General features: G+C 43.4%; 2 protein-coding genes across 7 annotated transcripts in view; one reads left to right on the top strand and one right to left on the bottom strand.

The window, feature by feature from the left end:
• CDC27 (cell division cycle 27) overlaps positions 1-7,365 on the bottom strand; it is a 69,808-nt gene extending 62,443 nt beyond the window's left edge. Inside the window, exon 1 of one of the 5 annotated variants that reach the window (XR_002076747.2) lies at positions 7,194-7,365. Coding sequence is in view for 3 of the 5 variants with exons in the window: in XM_053893302.1 (XP_053749277.1) it covers positions 7,194-7,220 (27 nt within the window). In the remaining 2 variants the exon portion in view is untranslated. The remainder of the gene's footprint in view (positions 1-7,193) is intronic. The other 4 variants (XM_053893302.1, XM_019437469.2, XM_019437468.2 and 1 more) reach the window with 4 other exon arrangements.
• Positions 7,366-7,595: 230 nt separating this feature from the next.
• MYL4 (myosin light chain 4) overlaps positions 7,596-22,287 on the top strand; it is a 29,130-nt gene continuing 14,438 nt past the window's right edge. Inside the window, exons 1-2 of one of the 2 annotated variants that reach the window (XM_019437476.2) lie at positions 7,596-7,862; positions 11,445-11,602. The gene's annotated coding sequence lies outside the window, so the exon portion shown is untranslated. The remainder of the gene's footprint in view (positions 7,863-11,444; positions 11,603-22,287) is intronic. The other variant, XM_019437473.2, reaches the window with a different exon arrangement.

Below are 22,287 nucleotides of genomic sequence, written 5' to 3'. Positions count from 1 at the left end.
ACTAAAAATGTATCTTCTCTTCCTTATGATTTTCTTGGTAACATTTTCTTTTCTCTAGCTCACTGTATTATAAGAACACGTATATAATACGTATACAAAATATGTGTTAATCAACTGTTTATGTTATTGGCAAGGCTTCTAGGCAACAGTAGGCTGAAAGTAGCTAAGTTTTTGAGGAGTCAAAAGTTATGTTCGGATTTTTCCACTACATAGGGGTCAGTGCCCCTAACTCCTGCCTTGTTCAAGGGTCAACTGTAAGTCCAACAGGTAAGAATCTCTGGAAATCTCTACTGAAAGAAACTCTGTGGCACACAATTATTATTTTGTGATACAAATAATTACCACCTAATTACTCTTTTACAAAATATGGAGATTTCCTAAGAACCAACTTGTTTAATTTTGTTGTAAATGAAAGAACATGGGGAGTAGAAACGATATACTCAGGATTAATTTTGGAGGTATGTGTTCAAATTTGTGTGCCAGCACTTCCAAGAGTGTGACTTGGAAGCCTCAATCTCCTCATCTGGAAAACAGAGCTCTATTTCTTAGATTGTGTGGATTAAATGACATGATACATATACAGTGCTCCTAGTATACGGACTAGCACATAGTAGACACTAAAAACCTCCTCTTTTCCTGTCTTCCAATATAAACAAACTCAATAAAGACACAGTTTCCATTATTATAACATCTCCCAACATATCTGCCACAATTGCTTATTTTGTTAATATATAAGCCACAAAAGACCCAAATGATTCACCAGCTAACTCCGTACTACTGATCACCAGGAAAATTTGACACACATATGGCCATATACTATGGCCATAAAGTCCTGGAACTTTGCTTTTTTTTCCCGTCTTTTCAATATTAAATGAACAAGAGAAAAAGTATCATAATCAAGGATTCTATCCATTTCTGATATAAAATCAAGCTTTGCTCAGAAGAAGATAATTTTTTATTACCAATTCTTTTTAAAAAAATTTTGTAATGTTTATTTTGAGAGCGCGTGCGAGCGAGCAAGCTGGAGAGGGACAAAAAGAGAGGGAGACACAGAATCCGAAGACAGGCTCCCGGCTCTGAGCTAGGTGTCAGCACAGAGCCCAACACGGGGCTCGAACTCACGAACAGTGAGATCATGACCTGAGCTGAAGTTGGACGCTTAACCGACTGAGCCACCCAAGCGCCCCTGTTACCAATTAAGAGGGTGAGAAAGTGATAGTAAAGGCAGCCAACTCAAACTCTCATATACCCCGTAAAATTTGCCACTTGGAGAATCCCACCTACAGCTTCTATCACCACTCTGCTCAAGCACCTCTAAGTTCCTCAGCGATGGTGTCTCTTTGGTAGGAAATAGGGAGGAAATGGGCTATTTTCTAAGGCACTACAGATTGGGAGCTTATGAAGAGCAGGGCTAAGATCAGCCCCCTGGCTAGTCATCCACTTTGGCCCAACTGCTGGTGTGGACCTGTCCCCAAAAGAATATCATTCAGTGCATCATCTCAGGACTTCTACAAATTAAAGCCAGATGGATGAATGCTGCTAACAGGGAGACAAACAGCAACACCACACCCATCCTCAAAAAAAAAAAAAAAAAAAAAAAAAAAGTTTAAAAGAGAATTCCTACCGATTAAATTAATGGGTTAGTCCTAGGTTGCATTAATTTAAAAGAGGAATCAACAGCACAAAATGGCAAAATTTTTTCCTTGCTTGTTCTTAAACATGTAATATTTTTAAAAATATAAACAAACCTCTGTAACTGTACAACTAATTCAGACCTAAATGTGACCATATAAATTATTTTGTTTTATTCTTGTTTTTGTCAAAAAAGAAGATAGCTGCCTTTTTTTTTTTTTTTTGAACCATAAAAGAAATGGATAATAAAAGCTTCAGACAATATAAGGAGGTATAAGGGGGAAAAAAAAATCACTGTGGAATTTTCCTGTTACACATTAAAATCTTATTTTTAGAACTTTAATTTAGTTTAGGTCTGTATCAGTGGTTTCCCATCTGGGTGATTTTTGCCCCTCAAGGGATATTTAGCAATTCTTAGTGGGGGGCACTTTTGATTGTCACAAATGGAGGGGGCACCTAGTGGGTGGAGGCCAGGGATGCTGCAGAACACTCTATAATACATAGGACAGGGTCCCCCACAACAATTAGTTTGCCCCAAACATCAATAGTACCAAGAATGAGAAACTCAGGTGTATGTTACCATGTAACTCGATTATTTTACTAGCCCATATGTCTCCCTAACTCTCGTCTTGTCCCTCCTTGCCAACAGCACCAGATTAATCTTCCCAAAGTAGTGCTTTCATTACAAGTCTTCTGTTCAAAAACGTATAATGGCTATGTATTACCAATGCCTTAAACCCCTCAACGTGGATGTTAAGTCCCCTATAATCTGATTCTACCTGGCTAGCAAAACCTTATCTCCTCCTGCTCTCAATTCCCATTCCAACCAAAACTATAATATTTTATGGTTCTTTTGTTCCTAAACACCATTCTCAATTTTAGGCTTTTGCTCGTGCTATTCCATGCTAAAACCATTTTTTCCCTTCTTTTTTACCAATCCAAACACTTCCCATCTTCTAAAGCTTTAAGTTCCACTCCATCAAGAAACACCATTTTTCCAGTCTACAAGGATCTGTTTACTGAATTTCTTTATTATTATCTGTGCAATCAAATACATACTGACTTGTAACATTATCCAATTGTTCCTGTTAAACATTCTTAGCTTCCCAACAAGACTAGATCCCTCAAAAGATTAGAGGTTTTTTTCTCCATATTTCTACTGGTTGGCTTCACAAATATCTCCAACTCATTTTGTTCAAAACAGATTGTCAGGGCACCTGGGTGGCTCAATTGGTTAAGTGTCGGACTCTTGACTTCTGCTCAGGTCATGATCTCACAGTTCATGAGATCAAACTCGGAGTCAGGTTCCTCACTGATGGCACGGAACCTGCTTGGGATTCTCTCTCCCTCTCCCTCTGCCCCTCCCCTGCTCGCTCGCTCTCTCTCTCTCTCTCTCTCTCTCTCTCAAAATCAATGCTCTTAAAAAAAACAAAAACAGGATAATTATCCTCCTTCAGATTTGTCCCCCTCTCACAGGATTCTTCATTTATTAAATGGCACCACCAAAATGAAATCCAGGCAGCAGTCTTGATCCCCACACTCTCCCATTCAATCAGTCTCCATGTCTCATTGGTTCTACCTCCAAAACATCTCTTGAATTTATCAATCTCTTTCCTACTCCACTACTACCACTTTGGTCTAGGTTACTTTCATCCTAAGCCTACTTTTTTAAGTTTTTATTTATTTTGAGAGAGAGAGAGAATCCCAAGCAGGCTCTGTTCTATCAGCGCAAAGCCCCATGTAGGGCTCCATCTCACAAACCATGCGATCACGACATGAGGTGAAATCAAGAGTCAGACGCTTAACCGACTGAGCCACCCAGGCGCCCCTAAGATATTTTTATTCTTGCCTCCTTCTTCCATTACATTTCACATATAGTAGCCAAGAGATCTAACATCTACATCAAGTCAATCCTCTTCTGAAAATCCTTCAATGACTCCCCACACACTTAGAATGAAAACTGAACTCCTTATAATGGTTTTCCATTAATATGCAACTCCAGTCACATTGGCCTTCTTTCAGTTATTTCAGTGCCAAGTGCTGCTATGTCTTAGGGACTTTGCACATACTGTTTTCTCCTTCTGTTATGCTCTTCAAATTACTGTTTCCTTCTCAACCTTCAGATCCCAGCTTCAATGTTATTTGCTCAAAAAGGACCTTCCTGACACCATTTTTAGAGAAGATTTTAGGATGTCTTTCATACTCTTCTGTGCTCGGTACATAGCAGGTACATAACATTCTTTCCAATTTGATTTTTTTGTTGAGGCGGCTTAACTTTTTGCTATTTTCTAGTACCTCTTTCGGTGGTTCAATTGCAAACCTGACACCTGGGCGTAGGTCAAGTCCCTCATTAGGTCTCTCTCCTCACACCCTATTTATAGTGGCCTTATCAGTTTGTAATTACAAATTTGTGATTATTTGCCTAATGCTTTCTCTATATAAACAGCATAAACACAAAAAGGGCTATATCAGAACACTAGTCCATAAAGAAATGAAATTATTATGTATGTTTGCAGTGACCTCCTCCTCCACCCACATTCCCCAAAGCTTATTCTCCCAGTTCAGGTACGATGTAGCACTGCCTTCAAGATACTATACTGTACGTAAATATAAGGTATTTTCCCTTTTGCCAAAAGGAAACTTCATAAATGTGTTTCAGCTGACTTAAGTATATGTTTTTTGAATGAAGATCAAAGAGTCAAATGCCTATTGCTTTATCAATTTAGTTACACATACATATTTCTCAAATGACAAAATTTATTTAGGAATTTCATCTTTTTCTATTCTCATTGAACAGAACGATTTTATGGAAACTGTTCACATCTATCTTTGATATCAACAAAGCCATTTTTTTCATCTAACACAACTTTCCTGAATATACATTTAATTCTAAGTTATTTGAAATATGGTACCCTTTGAATCCATGCTAGATGCTATCCCAGTATACCTTATTCCAAGCCCAAAGTATTCCTTCACTAGCTGAATGATCTCTAAAACAATATCATATGTATAGTATCCACTTAATACACTGCTTATTAAGGCGACTTTTACAAAGCTTGTTTACAACTTCACACTTCCATGAAGTTCTACCCCCAGGAAGAACTGATAAATCCATTAAAATGTCTTTGCTTTTTTTTAAATCCATTTCATCAGGTGAATTTTATAAATATCCAAATTGACACTGATTGAAATCATTTAGGCTGTGTGTCTTCCCCAAACAATTAAAAATAAAATAATTGACAGAATTTCTGCCTCATAGCAGGAGAGTCTTTTGTAAAGACTCAAATATAAAGTTTTTCTATGAGAGACAATTTGGAGGAGGAGCTAATATTTAGGCTGACGCAATTTATCAGACTGGCTATTCCGTGTCAAAAGTTTAAAGAAAAAAAAAAAGCAGCAAACAGTTGTTCATCTTTCCTCTCAACTTTTTCCTAAGCCTGGTAATATCATGATGCCCCAAACAACTCCCCAACTTACACTCGTTCCTTTACAAGTACATGCAATTACTTATCATAGTTTAAAAAAACAATAGTATCTATCTGTCCTATTTTCTCCTTAGTGATTCTTTCCCATGTTCAGCCCTATCCCTAATCAGTTGATCATCATCATCATCGTAGCTAAAGTTGCTTGTTTCTCCCACTGCCAGACCCCTTACTGAAGGGCTTCTTCTACTATAAATTACAACCAAAATTCTCACCTAGCCCTATCCTAAAACTTCTTACCACAGTCCCCAAATCTAATGGACAAAGGTAGTATGGGGGAAGAAAAATGGGACAAATTTGACTTTTAAGCCTCAAAAAGACCTAAGAGCATTACCACTACGAGTACTGTAAGGAAAAAGAGGAAACTTGATGGGTACCATCTAGGAACGGGCTACATAGTCTTTTCTTCTCCATGTTTTTATACAAGTTGAAATTGTTATTAAATAGTGGCTATAGGCTAGCATTGAGAGTAGTTTATCAACTGAGAAAACTGGGGGGCCAGAGGAGGCAAATGTATCATTAATGAAGACAAAATTACATACAAAATATGAAACAGAAATTAAACAACTTGAGTGATATACTTGTTCATTTAAGGTACAGATAACTTTTGGGGCACCTGGGTGCCTCTTGCTGTCAGGGTCATCTTCCATGATAGGCGTGGAGGCTACTTAATAACAACAACAACAAAAGATACAGATAACTTCTAATTTAATGTTAGGCCTAAAAAAAAAAAAAAAAAAAAAAAAAAAGAAAAAAAAGGGACTCTACCAGTAAGAGGAATTCGTTTGAAAAGAAACAGCTTTGGAAGCATGGCTACAATTACAAACAGGTAAATTTCCTAAGACAGAATTCCACATTATATTGGTTCAAATACTAATAGTTGCTATATGTAAAAGAAGCAAACTGGGAGATCCTTGTATTTCATTCCGGGAAGAAAAATTAAAGGAAATATGGAAGCAGTGATGTATTAAAATATTTATTATTTGGTCACAGGCCTATTAAGGGTAATGTGAAGTAATTTCTAAAATTGATTTGCTTCGTAACTTCAAAAAAAAAAAAAAAAAGTCCATAACTCAATGACAGCACTTGATAGAGGTCAACTCTTCTATTCAAGTCAAAGATCCTATGGTGAGCTGAAAGTCTCCCAGACCTGGTCCATCAGTAAGGGACAAAAGATTCAGTTTCTTGAGATGGCAGGGGGAAAATGACTGGCACTGCATCACACTTCAAATCCAATAGGGTTTCTCCCGTGCCAACAGAGCACTGTGCGTCAAAGCATACCTTGGTGTCGTAAGGACAGCGAAATGGATGTAAAAACCCTTATTTGTCTTTCATTTCCTGAACGCACTATCAACATGCACAATAAAACACTCCTGATCCCCATCACACCGGTCACGGGAAAAAAAACCCAAAACACCCAGATTTGCCGTTTCCACCCCTTCCCCTCGTATAGGTGCTTGCCCCTCAGCGCTGGGCCTCGGGAGTTCTCTTCCCAGATCATTGTCCAGTGGGAAATTCACTGAGCGAGGAAAGCAACGTGGGCTATAGGACGTCTGTTACCAAAACAGAAATTAGTATTAAAAATACCGATCTTATCGGCCCTCCGCCCTCTCACATAAAACAAAAACAAAACCGAACACCACCACCCCCACCACCCCCACCCCGCCAACTTGCCCCACCATTACGAAGATCATACAAGCTCTAATCAAACGTGATTCCCAATCATCCCGGGGCAAGAGAGCACCTGGGGCGAGTTTTCGGCCCCTGATCTCTCACCCCGGCCGGGGGGGCCAGGCCCCTGGACTGACAGGAGGGGCTGGCCCGACCGTGGCCCGGCGGTGGACAGAGGCATTATCGCCGAACCCCGCTCGCACCCGGGGTGGAAGCAAGGCAGGACCAAGGCAACGCGGGTAAGGTTGCGGGCGAGGCCTCCGAGCCGACGCGGAGACAGGCAGGACCCGGCAGCAGGGGAGGCGGGAGAAGCTGCCGGGCCTAGGCCGCACCAGGCCGCGGAGTGGCCGTACGCGGCTTCCCGGCCGAGGCTTCGAGCCAAGCCTCGGCGAGCGGGGTTATCATTACCTGGACGGGTTCCTGCAGCACCGTCATCCTTGAGGCTCAGGCCCACTTTCTGCAGTGCCTCAGGCCCCCCCCGTAGCGGCTCCGGCCCGGCCAGCCCCGGCTCATTTAAACTCACCAGCGACCGTTACCGGGGGATGGGGGAGGCCGAGCGATTGCCGACTACCTCCGAGTGGGACACGGAAATACCCGAAGTGGTGAGATCCGCGCGGGAGCCAGACGGAAAATTCCGAAGGGGACCGGAAATGCCCGAGGCCGATCGGCTGAGGAGGAGCCCGTTGCCGGAAATTGTCGAGGATTCCCGGGGACTACCGAGTCCGATCCAGAGCGGAGTTTTCCCCTCTCGGCCACGCCTTCACTCACGCACGCCACGCCCAATCGGCCACCCTAGGCTGAGCCACGCCCAATCGGCGACCAGCGGGTTGGGCGTGGCTTACCGGAGCGGGCGGGGAGCGTTACGTGGCCGCACTACCGCCTCCACTCGCCACTGAACCTCTCCGGATCAATTGAGGCGCGGTAGTTTGAGGAGAGGGAACAACACGAGAGTTTGGGGCTGACTTTAATTAATCAAGAAGTACTTGTTGAGTTTAGTTCATGCATCATTCCAGAAGTACCTATTCAGGGCTCAAGGAAAATAGGAAATTTGGAAGGATTGCCAGGCTTCAAAGACTGGTAAGGACATGGGCTGTCCACCTTGAAGAGATTACGGTCTCTTTAAGGGAAAGACAATGTAACAGACTGCTACGTTATGTGGTGCCCATTATAAGCGACGTAAAAATTCAGAAGAGAGGGAAATAAATTGGGATTAAGATGAGACAAGTTTCAGGGAAGGAAAAAGGGAGACTTAAACTGGACTCTGAAGGATAGGTGGAATTAGAAGAAGAGTGTCAAGTGAAGGGAAGCAGAAATGAGATCAGTCTGGTAAGAGTTAAGGCATTAACTGGAAATAGTTACATAGATGACCGGATCATGGAAATTGTTATTCCTGATAGGAGAGGCATTAGGCGTATTGGGAAATCCAGAGGCTTGATTTTGAATGTCATCTCTGGCACCAACTAGTTTTAGGTCCTTAGGCAAGTCACATTTCTGAATTTGTATTTCCTTAGTCTGAAAATAATGATTAAAAGAATTAAATGGATTGATGTATGTGGTTGTGTCTGACGCACACAGTAGGCTCTCTCAAGTTTCCTTCCTGCTCCCTCTCCCCCGCAAAACGTGTGAACCAGGGAACTATTAACATTTTGTTTTTTGATAGATGATGAAAGCACTTTTGGAAAGTTGATTGTCTAATCAGGACATCTCTGTGCTAGATGTGGAACTCATGGTATAGTCTATGATGTGGGAATTTCCCTTTCTGGTTCTCACATTTTATGCAGATGAAACAGGTTAGAATGGATTCCTTCCTTCCTTTGGGTGATGTTGAAGGGAGGGTTTTTTTGTTTTTCAATACTAGTTAACAGAGCTATATCTGTCACCACCAACCATCTCGAGTAACTGCTTATTTGTAGCACCGTAAAGCGTAAGTGCCAAGGAGATCTTCTGCCCTGTGCCCTGTTTTTATTTATTTATTTTTTTTAGCAGGATTATAAGTTGTCTACACTGTCCAACTGCGTAGTCACTAGCTATTTAAAGCTTAGTTAAAATCAAGTGAATTAAAAATGAAAATGTTCAGACACCCTAGTCACATTCCAAGAATTCAATAGACATACGTGGCTAGTGGCTCCCATACTGGGTAGCACAGATATAGAATATTACTGTCAGTGGCTTGACTGGGGCTGGAGATCCAAAATGGCTTCACTCACGTTTGGGGCCTTGGTGCTTGCTGTTGCCTGTGCCCCTCAGTTCTCCACATCGCCACATGACTTGTGTCTCAGCGTTGGCCTCTCATCAGTCGGTAGGCTAGCCCCATTCTTGACTTTGTGGCTGGCAACCGAGAAGGTAAAAACTGAAGCCAGGAGGCCCCTTAAGGTCTAGGTCTGTAAATCAAACCCCATCACTTCTCATTGATTAAAGCAAGATACAGGGCTCGCCTGGATTCAAGGGGAGGAGAAATAGACTCTAGATGGGAGAAGTTGGCAACATGACACTACAAAAGGCTTGTGCCACCAGAGGGATGGATGGCCGGACCATCTTTGGAAACAGTCTACCAGATGTGAGATGAGAGAATCTGTAATGGTAATGGAAAGGAGATGGGCGAGAGGTATCACTCTTAAAATGTGATGCTTTTAGCTGGTCACAACACTCCACCTTTATTCTGATTAATGCAGAGAGCGCTAAGACTATTGCTTTTATTATCGGGATGACTTCTAGTAAAGTAGACTAAAGTTGTATTTGCGTTTTTAATTGGCACATGACATTATTTGCCCATGCGAAGCTTGTGGTCGTTTTACACACACAGCTCTTCTACATACAACATGCAGCCAGTAGATTTTTGTGCAATAGATTCTTGTAAACTTGAACGTAGGAACTTGCAACACAGGATACGTAATGATGATATTTGGTGTGTGAAAATGTGTATCTAGAGTCAGAAGCGTCTCTGATGCTTGGTGTTCTGGCTCTTAAACTTACAATTTGCTTCTAAAATCCCTGGGATTTTTTTTTTTCTCCCTAAAAAAAGGCATGTCTTTTCTAACTGTTCTTCACTAGGCTAATACATCTGTTGTGGTTTTCTGCTCATCCACAGCAAGGCCACATTGTTTGAAGTTGTGCTTTGATGGGATCTTTTAAAGCATTTTTACTTCCTTCTGTGTTCCTGATTGACCTACTTTAACTTGCCATCCAGCAACCACTTAGGCATCCTGCTGTCATCCATTATCCACATAATGTTTAGCTGGTGAACGGAGCTGGGTTACAATAAGCATTATTCCAAACATGGTAAATTATCTCTTCTCCTTAGCCTGCCTCTTTGTCTGTTTCATGTTCACTCAGATTCAGAGGCCGGCTTTCAGGGAACCGTTTAAGAAGCTAGACTTGGTTTTCTTGCCAAGATGCAGGTCCCCCTAAATACATAGCCCCCAACAAGATTGCTCTTCTGAATTCCTTCAGTGACCCTTGTCTGTACCTCCTGTTGTCCCTGTTCATGCTGCGGTCGTATCATCTTATATTACCTGACCTTGAGGCATTTACTCCTGTGTTGGCTTCTCCCTCTTGGTCAAATCATCCCTTTCCTCTGGTATCTCTGATCACACAGTCTCCTGGTTTTCCTCCTACTGCTCTGTTTTTATTAGTTTCCTTTGTAGCCCCTCTAATGTTAGAATGGTTCAGGGGCCTGTTCTAGGCCTTCTTCTCACCCCTATGCTTTCTTCCTTTCCAAACCCATCCGTTCTCTTGGCCTCCGCGCTCATAAAATTGTTCCAAAATCCGTATCTCTAGTCAGACTGCTCCTTAGAACTCCAGACCTGAGTGCCTAGCTGTCAACTGGACGTCTCACAGGTTCTTGTTGAGAATAGAATTCCTTGTTCCTCATACTTGAAGTACTTCCCATCTCAGTTTAAGGTATCACCATCCTCTCCATTACCCAAACCTGAAACCATGCTCTCTCTTTGACCCTACCAACTAGTCACAAAAGCCCTACTAATTTTACCCTGAATATACCTTCTCATCTCTTCCTGTCTCCAGCCTTACCTACCCTCAAAAACAAGTCTGATCATGTCAGGACTCCCTCCTAATCCTCCCCTCCCAACTCAGGATTTCCCATTGCTCTCAGGAGATGGCTCAAACCTGTTAACTTCTCTTCTAAGGTCCTCCACGGTCTAGTCTCTGCCACTTTTTTCAGCCTTGTCTCACTTCCCTGTTATACTCTATATTCCCCAAAGGGGACCAGAATATGTCACTTTGGCATAAGGATTATTTTGACCTGAAAAAAACTAGGAAGCAACAAACACAGAAAGTGCTCTTTGCTTTCCCCCATTTGCCTAAAATCAGGACATCAATTTCCCTTTGTGAAGTTGTTTCCTCTTCCCCCCTCTCCTGTACCAGGAGGAGGAAAACAACCATTATCACCAGAGACAAGGAGCTGGCACTGATTCTGCACAAACAAACGTTACTGAAATAACCCTTATCTCCCATTAGTTCCCCCATATGTTTACCTTTCCACAGCTTACCACCCCGCAAGCCCAAACTTTTCTCCTTTGTTTTGTCACTTCTCCACAAATTTATTGCTGTTTGCTAAGATGGTATGTAAGCCTCAAGTTCTAACCACCTCTGGTTTTTAAACTCTTATTTTTAAAATTCTGTTAATCTGTCTTTCATCAGTTTAATTTACAGGGTCCATGATACAAACCTAAGAGGGTAGAGGGACGGTCACACGAAGCACATAGCAAGAAAGTAGCCATCTACAAGCCTGGAAGAGAGCTCTCATCAGAAACCAAATTTGCTAGCACCTTGATCATGGACTTCTAGCCTCCAGAACTGTGAGAAAATACATTTCGGTTGCTTACTCCACCCAGTCTGTGGTATCTTGTTATAGCATCCTGAGCAGACTAATATGATCAAGATTATTTATGTCATATCTCCCGAAGGGAAGGCTAAGCCTTACACGTCTCTTTATTGTTTTAGGAAAAGAATTACATATTTAGTAGATGCTTAAAAAATATTGACTGATTAAAGTGGAACTCTTTACACATATTACTTCTTCTTCCTAAATCACTTTGCCCTTATTCTTTTTTTTAACAAGGAGAAGCTATTTAGTTAGTTATAATTTGTTTTAAGTTTATTTATTTTGAGACAGAGAGAGAGAGAGGGAGAGAGAGAGTACGTGAGCAGGGGAGGGGCAGAGAGAGAGGGAGAGAATCCGAAGCAGGCTCTGCAGTGCCAGCGAGGAGCCCGATGCAGAGCTTGATCTCGCGAACTGTGAAATCCTGATCTAAGCCGAAATCAAGAGTCAAACGCTTAACCAACTAAGCCACCCAGGCACCCCTGCCCTTACTCTTTAGCTAAATTCAACTCATCCTTCAGGCCTCAGGCCTTGATGTTACATCCTTAGAATATTCCCTGTCCTACCTAACCAAAATTATTAACTCTACCCTACAATTCTCTCTCACAACATCTTTATTCTTTTCCTTCATAGTATGTATGGCAATTTTAATTATATGTGTTTAATATAAATTCCTTGAAGGTAGGGACTTTGCCTCACCCTGCTGTCCTCATTATCTAGTATAGTGCCCTGCACAAATATAAAGTTATTAAAATACTATAAGTATATCTGATGATTAAATGACATCACTACTCAGTGTTATCCCTGATTGGTCATAACTTGATGCTCTTTTGACTGTCCCTTTCTGGACCCAGAGAACAGGCTGGTTTTGCACATAGGTCCGTAAGGGATTTCAGGTCAAAGCAGTCTGAAGTGTTGAGGCTAATCAGATGCATCCTGGTTGAGGTGAGCTCTGAGATGGTCTACATGGCTGATGGCAAGGAGGGCTGGACAGACTTCAAAAGCACAGGGAAGAAGATAAATGGTAAGCAAATTAGCTTGCCTGCAGTGGAGGCAGTTTAAGCTTGGTTGAAGTGGTGGTGTGTGGGACAGTTGATAAGCTCTGGGTTCCAAACTGATGACTTTAGGTTGATAAAATAGACCTATGGAGCTGCTGGTGGTGATTGAGCTGGGCAGTGACTTCACGGGAATGGAATTTGAGAAAGATTATGCTAACAGCTGAGGATTATGTGAATTGGAGGAGAAAGACAGTAGGGGCCAGGAGTGCAGCAAAGAGGCTGCTAGGGACATAAGGCAATTCTAAATTTCCATTATTCTCGGATGGTTGTGACGTGGGATCAGCGAGCCCAGCGGTTGGTTGAAAAAGAATTCTTGAGACATTTTATGGTGCAAAAAGGTGTTTTGATTGTAGCACGGGAACAGGACCCATGGGCAGAAAAGGCTGCATTGTGATTGTGAAGAGTGACCGATTATATAGGGTTTTCTATCCTATGGAGGTGAAGGTGATGCTAGGTCTCCAGGAAATGGAGTCTATAGGTTCCTGGAGGTCTATCACTGAGATTGTGTTTTTCTTGTAAATCATTAAGACAGTTACAAACTATAATGGAGTTTCATGTCCTACATGACTGTGATCTTTATCAGTTAACCATTTGTTTTTCCCCTGTCTTTGTTCTTAGGTAGTTACTAGTGCCAATATATATATATATATATATATATATATATATATATATATATATATATTCCACCTTAAGGCAGTGGGGAGGTTGCCCCTAAAGGGGGGATTGCAGGATGTCGATCGTGTTTTGCCCTCAGCTTGCCTTTTTCTCTCTCATAATTGAATCTGAAAAAGATGGAAAATGAAAATAGTTACGAGTTACTCATTTACAGTGGGAAATATTCTTATCCAATTCCTTTTTTTAAGGGCATTCAGATTCCAACCAGAGGCTGCTTATTGAGTACAGACAGATCAGAAGAATGAATTCAATGATCTTACCGGCTATTATCTCCCTTTCCTCAGAAGGCACTTATATGCCTGATTGCTAGATAAAAAATATTTCTATTATCTGGAGAGGATGTTCACCAAATAATAGATTCTTTGTTTCTCCCCTTTTTAAATGTATATATTTTTACATTTATTTATTTTTGAGAGACAGAGCACAAGTGGGGGAGGGGTAGAGAGAGAGGGAGACACAGAAACGGAAGCAGGCTCCAGACCCTGAGCTGTCAGCACAGAACCCATTTGCGGGGCTCGAACTCACAAACCGTGAGATCATGACCTGAGCTGAAGTCAGACGCCCAACCGACTGAGCCACCTAGGTGCCCCCTCCCCTTTAAAAGATTTTTTTTAATGTTTATTTTTGACAGACAGAACGTGAGTGGGGGAGGAGCAGAGAGAGAGGGAGAATCCAAAGCAGGCTCCATCCAGGCTCTGAGCCGTCAGCACAGAGCCCAACGTGGGGCTCGAACTCATGAACCGTGAGATCCTGACCTGAGCCAAGTCAGACGCTTAACCGACTGAGCCACCCAGGTGCCTCTGCCCCCTCCCCTTTGTAGCTTCTGGGCAAAATTTAATTTTTCTCTAAATAATTGCATAGCAATGAATTAAATGCAGACTTGATTCTGTTCCAGTCTGGAGTCTCTTCTATAGTTGTCACAAATAGAACCTGTTGTTGTTTGCTTGTTTTATGTGTCACAAATATATGATTTGGGACATAGGTGATGAGCTCGGTTTAAAATATACTGAGTTTGAAATGCTCAGGTGAGAAATGCCCAAATTTTAATTGAATATGTGAAGCTTGAACAATTTAAGAAAGAAATTGAGGCTGGAGATAAGAGATTTTCCCGGTTGAACTAAATGCATTCTATTTTGGTTGTATAACACCTTTTAAAACCTCCGTGTGAGTATTTGTCATTACATTAAAACTATTTATATATCTGCATCTTCCACACCAGACAGGAAGCTCTTTAGGGGCAGGGATGGCCTCTTACTCATTTTAGTAAAAGTAAGTGCATACTGTAGGTGTTTAATAGGTGTTAGCTGAATGAATGAATGAATGAATGAATGAGAGTAAACTGGATAAAGGAGATACAGGAGAGGAGGGTCAATGACAGAACTTTGGTGTGATAAGTACAGCAGAGAAGGCCCAGAGACAAGACCACTAGATCTAGCCACAGAGAAGTCAGGGAGGAAGTCAGAATTTAAGAAGTAAAAGAAGAAGTTGGTAGAAAGGAAAACCAAGAAAAGAGAATCATTTTTAGCACTAAGAACATCTCCCCAAATGCTGAGGCAAACTGCTTGCTAAGGGGTAGAGTCTTTTTTTTCCTTGCTAGGAGCCATCCACACTGTGGGTGACAGGGCCAGCTGTCATTGATGCTTTCTTGCTCCCTTCCCCGCTTGGGGGCCAGGGCTCTCCATGGAGGAGTCCTTATCAGCTGTACCAGCTGCCACTGTTGCCTTACAGTAGTGTCCTGGGTTCTAGTCTCAGGTCTGCCATGACCTTGGTCTAGTCACCCCTTCTATCTGCGCCTCTAAAGTCCCTTGCAGCTGACAGGATGTCTGGGGCGGCGGGGGGGGGGGGGTGTAGTTTGGATGACTGGTGAGGGTTCTGACTTGCTCCCTGTTGCTTTCAACTATAAATCACTTTGCCAGACACCAGCTGTCCTGCCCTCTGCTTTAGATTCTCAGGCGGACTCCAACCCACCTGTTGTTGGAGCCCCTCCCAATGTCCTCCTCCCACAGCTGAGCTCACAGATACAGCACTAGGCAGCACTGCCTTGATCACAGCACAGAAATTAGCTTCAACCATTTAGATGGACTCTCGAGTGATTAGGCCAAATGTGTAGCATTCTCCACCCGCACTAAACAGCCAAGGAAATGAAGTTGGACGGGATGATTTAAAGCGCTCTGAGGACTAGTCCTATCATGGTCTTTGAAAAATTGCTTTTAGACCCTTTCATTCTTTCTCTGCCTTTACCTTTGGTGCTCTGGGTTTTAAAGGTCACGGAGACTTCAGATTTTCATTGCTTTTTTCCTTCTTCCGTGGTCACAAGGAATCTTAGATACAGGGGATTGGGTTAATCATTCTCCTTAATTTATAGCCTTCTTTCATCAGTGGTCCATGCAAGGCCTCTCTTGTTTAATTTTTTATTTGCGCCCTTTTATCTCACCGTTCCATCCCATCCAAACAACACTCACCATAAGCAACCCTCAAATATTTTTATTTTAATTTTTTAATGTTTATTTATTTTGAGAGAGAGAGAGAGAGAGGGAGGGAGAGAGTGTGGGAGAGACACAGAGAGATGGAGAGAGAGAATCCAAAGCAGGCTCCATACTCAGCGGGGAGCCCAACACGGGGCTGAATCTCACGAACGTGAGATCATGACCTGAGCCGAGATCAAGAGTTGGACACTTAACTGACTGAGCCACCCAGGCGCCCCAACCCTCAGAGATTTTTAACGTGTATTTTTTTGTTTGTCTGTGTCCTTGAATAACACGTAATGCTTCTAGTATCCATGTACTTAATAAAATTTAATAATATATCTTATTCCACCCAGTAGAGCCAAATGTTATTTCAACATGTGAATGATATAAAAATTATTGATAAACTGTATTAAACTATTATTATTTTTTTGCTACTAAGTCTTCAAAACCCAGTGTGTGTTTTTTCTGATAGCACATCTCAGTGTAGATGTTAAATTTTCGTCAGAAATACTCGATCTGTATTTAGATTTTGTAATTTCACAGTTGAAAAAGTAGATTCACATACTAAGTTGTTTCAAGTGTACTTTCTTTTTTTTATTTTTTATTTTTTATTTTTTAATCAAGTGTACTTTAAAATTTTCCAATACCTGAATCAAGTACAAAAAAAATCACTTTCCTCTAATATTTGCCTCTAAATGGACAAAATTGCTTCATCTATTTTAAAAGAATTGATTTGACTTTGAAGCAAAAGCAAATCAGTATCAAAAGTATGTCCAAGTTAAGTAAATTCACTAACTCCGTGTCAACTCAGTATTACCAACATGAAATTCAAGGAGATATTGCATAAATTGAAAAGGAACTCTAAATTTATTAATATCAACAAAACATTTAAAGTTTTCTTGCCATTTTTGCAGCCCGTTTACATAATGCTGTTGATTAAAATCTGCATATTTATATTAGAGAAATGTGTATTAATTTGCATTGTGAGCGGCTTCAATTGTAGCAGAAATTCTTATACCTATCTAGCTGGCTGAGTTGCAAATAAGTGTTTTCTTTCCTCGGAGCTTGAGTTGTGGCACATTCATATGCAGTGTGGCGTCAGTGAGATTATATGCAGGTATTTTAAATTTATAGAAATGTTATTGTGGTTTACATCTTTTTCAGCTTCTTACTCATCACTGTGTTTCTTCTGGGTATACATCTAATCTATTGCTTCTAACTGACATGTGGCATGGTCTCAGTGATGGGGACCCACATTGCTTCCACCTCCTGCCACCGTAAGTCATGCTTCAGGGAACCTCTTTATTCATGTCTCTCCTGAACTCGGGTGAGATTTCTGTCAGATGTCCACTCAGCTTGTTTGCCCTTCTAAACCACAAAGCCCTTCTACCTCTATCCCCTGTATTTCCTAGCTTTTCTATTCCTTTGCCTTTTTTAAAAATGTTTATTTTTGAGAGAGAGAATGAGTGGGGAAGGAGCAGAGAGAAAGGGAGACATAGAACTGGAAGCAGGCTCCAGGCTCCGAGCTGTCAGCACAGAGCCCGACACAGGGCTAGAACCTATGAGCCATGAGGTCATGACCTGAGCCAAAGTCAGACATTTAACTGACTGAGCCACTCAGGTGCCCCAAGAGAGACACTTTTTAAATTGTAATTCATCTGTCCTGAGATTTTAGGGGATGAGGGAGAAAACAACTGTCCAAAGTTCAGTTGCCCCCTCGCTGTTTTTTTTATCAGTTCTTTACAAGCACAGTACATCTTCAGTGCCCTGATGTACCCTAACCAGCACCTGGATCATAGAGTTGAGTCACACAGGTGATGGGGCATCATTGCATGTTCGAAGGCAATAGTGGAGGGAAAGACAGATCAGGACCCCAGAGCTCTTTTTTTTTTTTTTTTTTTGGTTGTTCCACAGCCATGCCTGGCCACATCTCTCTGACACACACACACACACACACACCAGTTCAAATAGGGCTCCCTTTCATCCAAGCGGCTTCTCACAGTTCTCTTCATTTCTTGTTGGTGTTTTTCTCTGTATAATTCTTCTGCTGTTGACCTTGGAAGAGGGAGCAGCAACCACACTATTTCAATCAGGAGGCAAACTCAAGGATTTTGAGCACTTGCTCTGTGTTGGACACTGTTCTAAGGATGTCACCCACATTAACTCATTTAACTCTCTGAGGTTGTATTGGCTGCCCCATTTTATAGATGGGAAACTGAGACATAAAGAAGTTAATTAGCTGGCTTAACTAACTGAGTCAGGACTCTAACCCAGGCAGTCTGGCACCTGAGTGGTCTCTCTCACCCTCTGCCGATTTACCCAGTGCCCTGTATGGGGACAGATTAGTGTCGGCCAGGGCGTTGCCCCATGATGTCTAGTTTATGAGACACTGGCCAGAAGAGAGGAGGGAGGGGTGACTAGGACAAGGCATTAAGAGCCAGGCCTGCTGTCAGCAGCATTTGATCCCAGGCAGGAGACTCTGATGGATCTCTTTCAGGACAGGACACAGGCCCTGTGTGGTTAGAGGGGAAGGGAGAAGGGTGAGTGAGCGTGCGTAAGCCCAGCCTAAAGGAGGCCTGATGTCAGTTCTCTGTGCATCTGTCTCTGAATTTGACATGGGGCATAAATGGGTTGGTGTGAAATTCTGTCCTGCGTTTTCCATCTACTGAGTTTGAAGTCCTTCCAGTGGGAGCATCTGAGTGTGTTGGCACAGCTCTGGCTCAGGAACCATTCGAAGCCTCCCAGAGACACTGGTTAGGCTGCCAGGACCCGCTGCCACGCTCGCCTCTTCATACCCTGCCTCTTCTTTCCTTCTCTCTTTCCTTTGCTCTAATTGGTCCACATGTATTGGGCGGGGAGGGTGGGGGTGGTGGTGGCGGGCACTGTCATAGACCCTGTGCAGGATACTCTGGATGGACAGGAAGGTAAAAGTCAGTGACCGTGAAGCAGAATGGGGACCATAAAAGTGGACCCTCTGACTCCAGTAACGGGCCCTTGTGAACCGTGGGCATCATGAGCTATGGTAATAGCAAGGCCAGCCTCTGGTGTCTTGATTCTTGATGCATGGCTCTTTCTGGAAAACCACACTCTCCTCTCGCTGCTGCTGAAGTGCCAGATACTTTTTTAGCTGGTGTTGCTCAAAGAGAATCAGAAACTGGTTTGAGGAGCGTCTCCTCTCCTGCTGGAGTGCTTGTGGCCTAAGGTTTCAGGCAGGCTGGCACCTCGTCTGAGTGTGGCTGACAGGCAGGCCTCCTGGCCCCAGGGACTTGCTACATGCTTTCTGAGCCACAAAATATGTCACACTGTGGGTACCCAGCTGCCATCCTTCTCCCTCCCCCATTCCCTTCCACTTCTTCCTCTTTCCTAAACCTACACTTTATAATCCCAGTAGCCTCTGCCGCCTTACCTGTGCCTCCCCCTGTGGTCCCCTCTTCTGGAATTCCTTCTGGAAAGTCTGAGAAACCTGAACACTCGTCTAGCTTCATCTGCCTGGGAAAGCAAAATGAAATTCACAGCCAGGAGTGTTTCCAGTGTGCGAGGGATGGTTTGTGGTGCCTTGCTTACGATATTTCATACAGATCTCACAACAGCTTGAGAAGGAAATGTTTATTGTTGAAGGTCCTTAGGGTGCTGGGCCCAAGATTAGGAAATGCAAAACGGGGATTCAGCCCTATGCTTGTCTGCCTCTAAAGCCCTTCCCCCCCCACCACACCCTTTCCATGTCTGGATGTTCAGTGAGCCCCATTCGGTTTTCCCAGTTTTCTAACCTCATAGTTCTGTTCCCAAGCAGGTTGGATATTTTACTCCTCCTTAGAATTTAAAAAAAAAAAAAAAAAGGAAAAGAAAAAAGAAAGGGCGCCTGGGTGGCTCAGTCAGTTGAGTGTCCAACTTCGGCTCAGGTCAAGATCTCATGGTTTGTGGGTTTGAGCCCTGCGGCAGGCTCTGTGCTGAATGCTTGCTCAGAGCCTGGGGCCTGCTTTGGATTCTGTGTCTCCTTCTCTCTCTGCCCCTCTCCCCTGATGTTCTGTCTCACTCTGTCTCTCAAAAATAAATAAATGTAAAAAAAAATTTTTTTAAAGAAAAGAAAAACAAAAAGATAAATGAAATTAAAGGAAATGCTCGACTCTCTCGCTTTTTAAAAAAGTTTATTTTATTTATTTTGAGAGAGACAGATAGCAGAGAGAGGAAGAGAGAGAATCTCAAGCAGGCTCTGCACTGTCAGCACAGAGCCCAATGTGGGGCTCGAACCCACAACCAGTGAGATCATGACCTGAGCTGAAATCGAGAGTCTGATGCTTAGCCGACTGAGCCACCCAGGCGCCCTCCAACTCTTTCTTTTGAGGATCAAACTTCTTACTAGAATGGTTAGAATAACCTATTTCTTAACCGGAAGGGGACATATGAGATCATCCCATTCAGTGGTTATTTTTAGACTCTTAAACCATAGAATACTTTCTTAGAAAATGATCCTGGGGCCCTGGAACATAAAACACACAGGAGTGCTGCTGGCTGAAATGGCAGGGGGAGCTCCGAACCTGGCCTCTCTGCGTCCTTACAGCCGGAAGCAAGTTAAGGAAGCCTTGGATGTCTGTTGAAAACTGTTTGAAAGCTTCTGATTATCTCTCATTTTAGAGATAAGCAAGCTGAGGCCCAGAGAGGGGGAGTGGCTGGCAAGGTCAGGGCTAGTGTCTGGGTCTTCCAGCTTCTGGCTTGCAGCCTTCCACCAAACCCCAGGCCCTGTGTCTTCACAAACCCTGCAGCACACCTGGTCCAGGAAGGGGCTGCAGTGGGAGTAGAGGAGGGGAGAGGCTGGGCTTCCACTCTCCTCCTTCCTCCTTATCAACAACCTGGGCCCCCAAGGCCGTGGGGAACGAGGAAGTCAGGGAAGGGACAGACACGGAAAAGGGAAGGGTGCAAGGGGAGGCCCTGGGAAACAGGTAACGCAAAGGAAGAGAGAAGGTGAGGCAGAAAAGGGGTGGGTGAGGTGAAAGAGCTAGCAGCTGCTTGCTGTCCCAGACGGGACCAGCACTGGCCTAGGGTTTGCGTTCCCCTTTGGGCGAGTCTGGCCCCTTTTCCTGCCTCAGTTTCCTTTGAAGGCTTCTCTGCTTACCAGTGGTGAAAGCACACCTAGGCTACGGGAACGGTAGGGTGGGGTAAGAGCGCCACACACCGGGGGCCAGAATTAGCTGGCTCAGCTGTGCCTATAAATAGCTGAACATCTTGAGGCTGCTTAAAAGTCTCTCTGGGCATTAGGTTCTTCACCTACAAAACCAGGTAGGATAAGAGCAACTCTAAGGGCCCTTTCGTCTAGGAAAGATCTGGCAAATGGAGCCTGGGCTTGGGGAGCCTGGAGAATGGGCTGGTGCGGGCTCCCGACGCCTGGATTTGCAGGCTTAGGAGCTGGCAGGGAGCCGGTGTTGTGGGAGTCTAGCAATCCTGTTTTATAGGCAAGTAAACCAGACTTTTCTGCTCTCAGCTTGGTCTCTCCTTATCTTCTGAACTGTAGAGTCTTAAAGTTCAGCTGAAAGCAATTCTGTGCGGTGGATGAGTTTTCTGGACACTTTATAGACTTTCAATGTTTTTTACAAAAACAGCACATGCTCGTTATAAAAATTTCCATTAATATAGGAAGTGAAAAAAGTACAAAGCTACAAATTGCCGTCCTGTTCCCTTCCTCAACCCCCTCCCCGCCCCAGGATCCCAGGGGTGTTTCTTCCTACCAGTTTACTGTGTATCCATCCTGAGCTTTCCGATGAACACAAACATATCTGTGTGCGCGCACGCCCGTCCCCATAAATGGGATTATGCTATCAATGATTTAAGCATAAACTTTAGAATCGGACACACTTGGGTTGTAATCCAGCTCATAGCTAATTAGCTGAGTGACCCTGTTACCCGACCACTTTTGGTTTCAATCTCCCCAGGTGCAAAAGAGGAGTAATAATATTTATTTTATAGTATTGTGGCAAAGATGTAATGAGATTTTATATGACAGCACTTAACAGTACCTGGTACACAGTAAGCACCACACACACATCTGCACATGCACACACACACAGAGTCCAGGGGCACAGAGCGAGTTAGAGGTGTAGTGACAACAAGACCCAAGTTTTCTGACCTCCAGTCTCGTTGACTTTCAGCCACACCTCCCTGCCTCTCACCTAAGACCCCCCCCCCCCCCCCCAAGCACAAGTTCAGTGCTCAGTACTTGTTGAAGGCATGACTGAGGTTGGTGGGGTGAGGGCAGATAAACCCAGGGACTCGAGATTGGTGCAGCTCCTGGGTTGCCTGCTCTGGAGGATGGAGGGCTTTACCCTGTGGATAGGGAGGGTGTGGGGACAGTGTGGGTTGACTGGACCAGCTGTTGCTTCAGGGCTCCAGCCCGGAGGCAGAGCCGAGGCCCCAGAGTGGCTCTCAGCTTAAAGGAGCCTGGCTTAAAAGGAATGCGCAGTGGGCTGCCT

The sequence above is a fragment of the Panthera pardus genome, unplaced genomic scaffold (genome assembly GCF_024362965.1).
Source record: "Panthera pardus isolate Hobbes unplaced genomic scaffold, ASM2436296v1 HiC_scaffold_3, whole genome shotgun sequence".
Lineage (NCBI taxonomy): Eukaryota > Metazoa > Chordata > Mammalia > Carnivora > Felidae > Panthera > Panthera pardus.
This window is presented reverse-complemented; position numbering and strand designations above follow the sequence as displayed.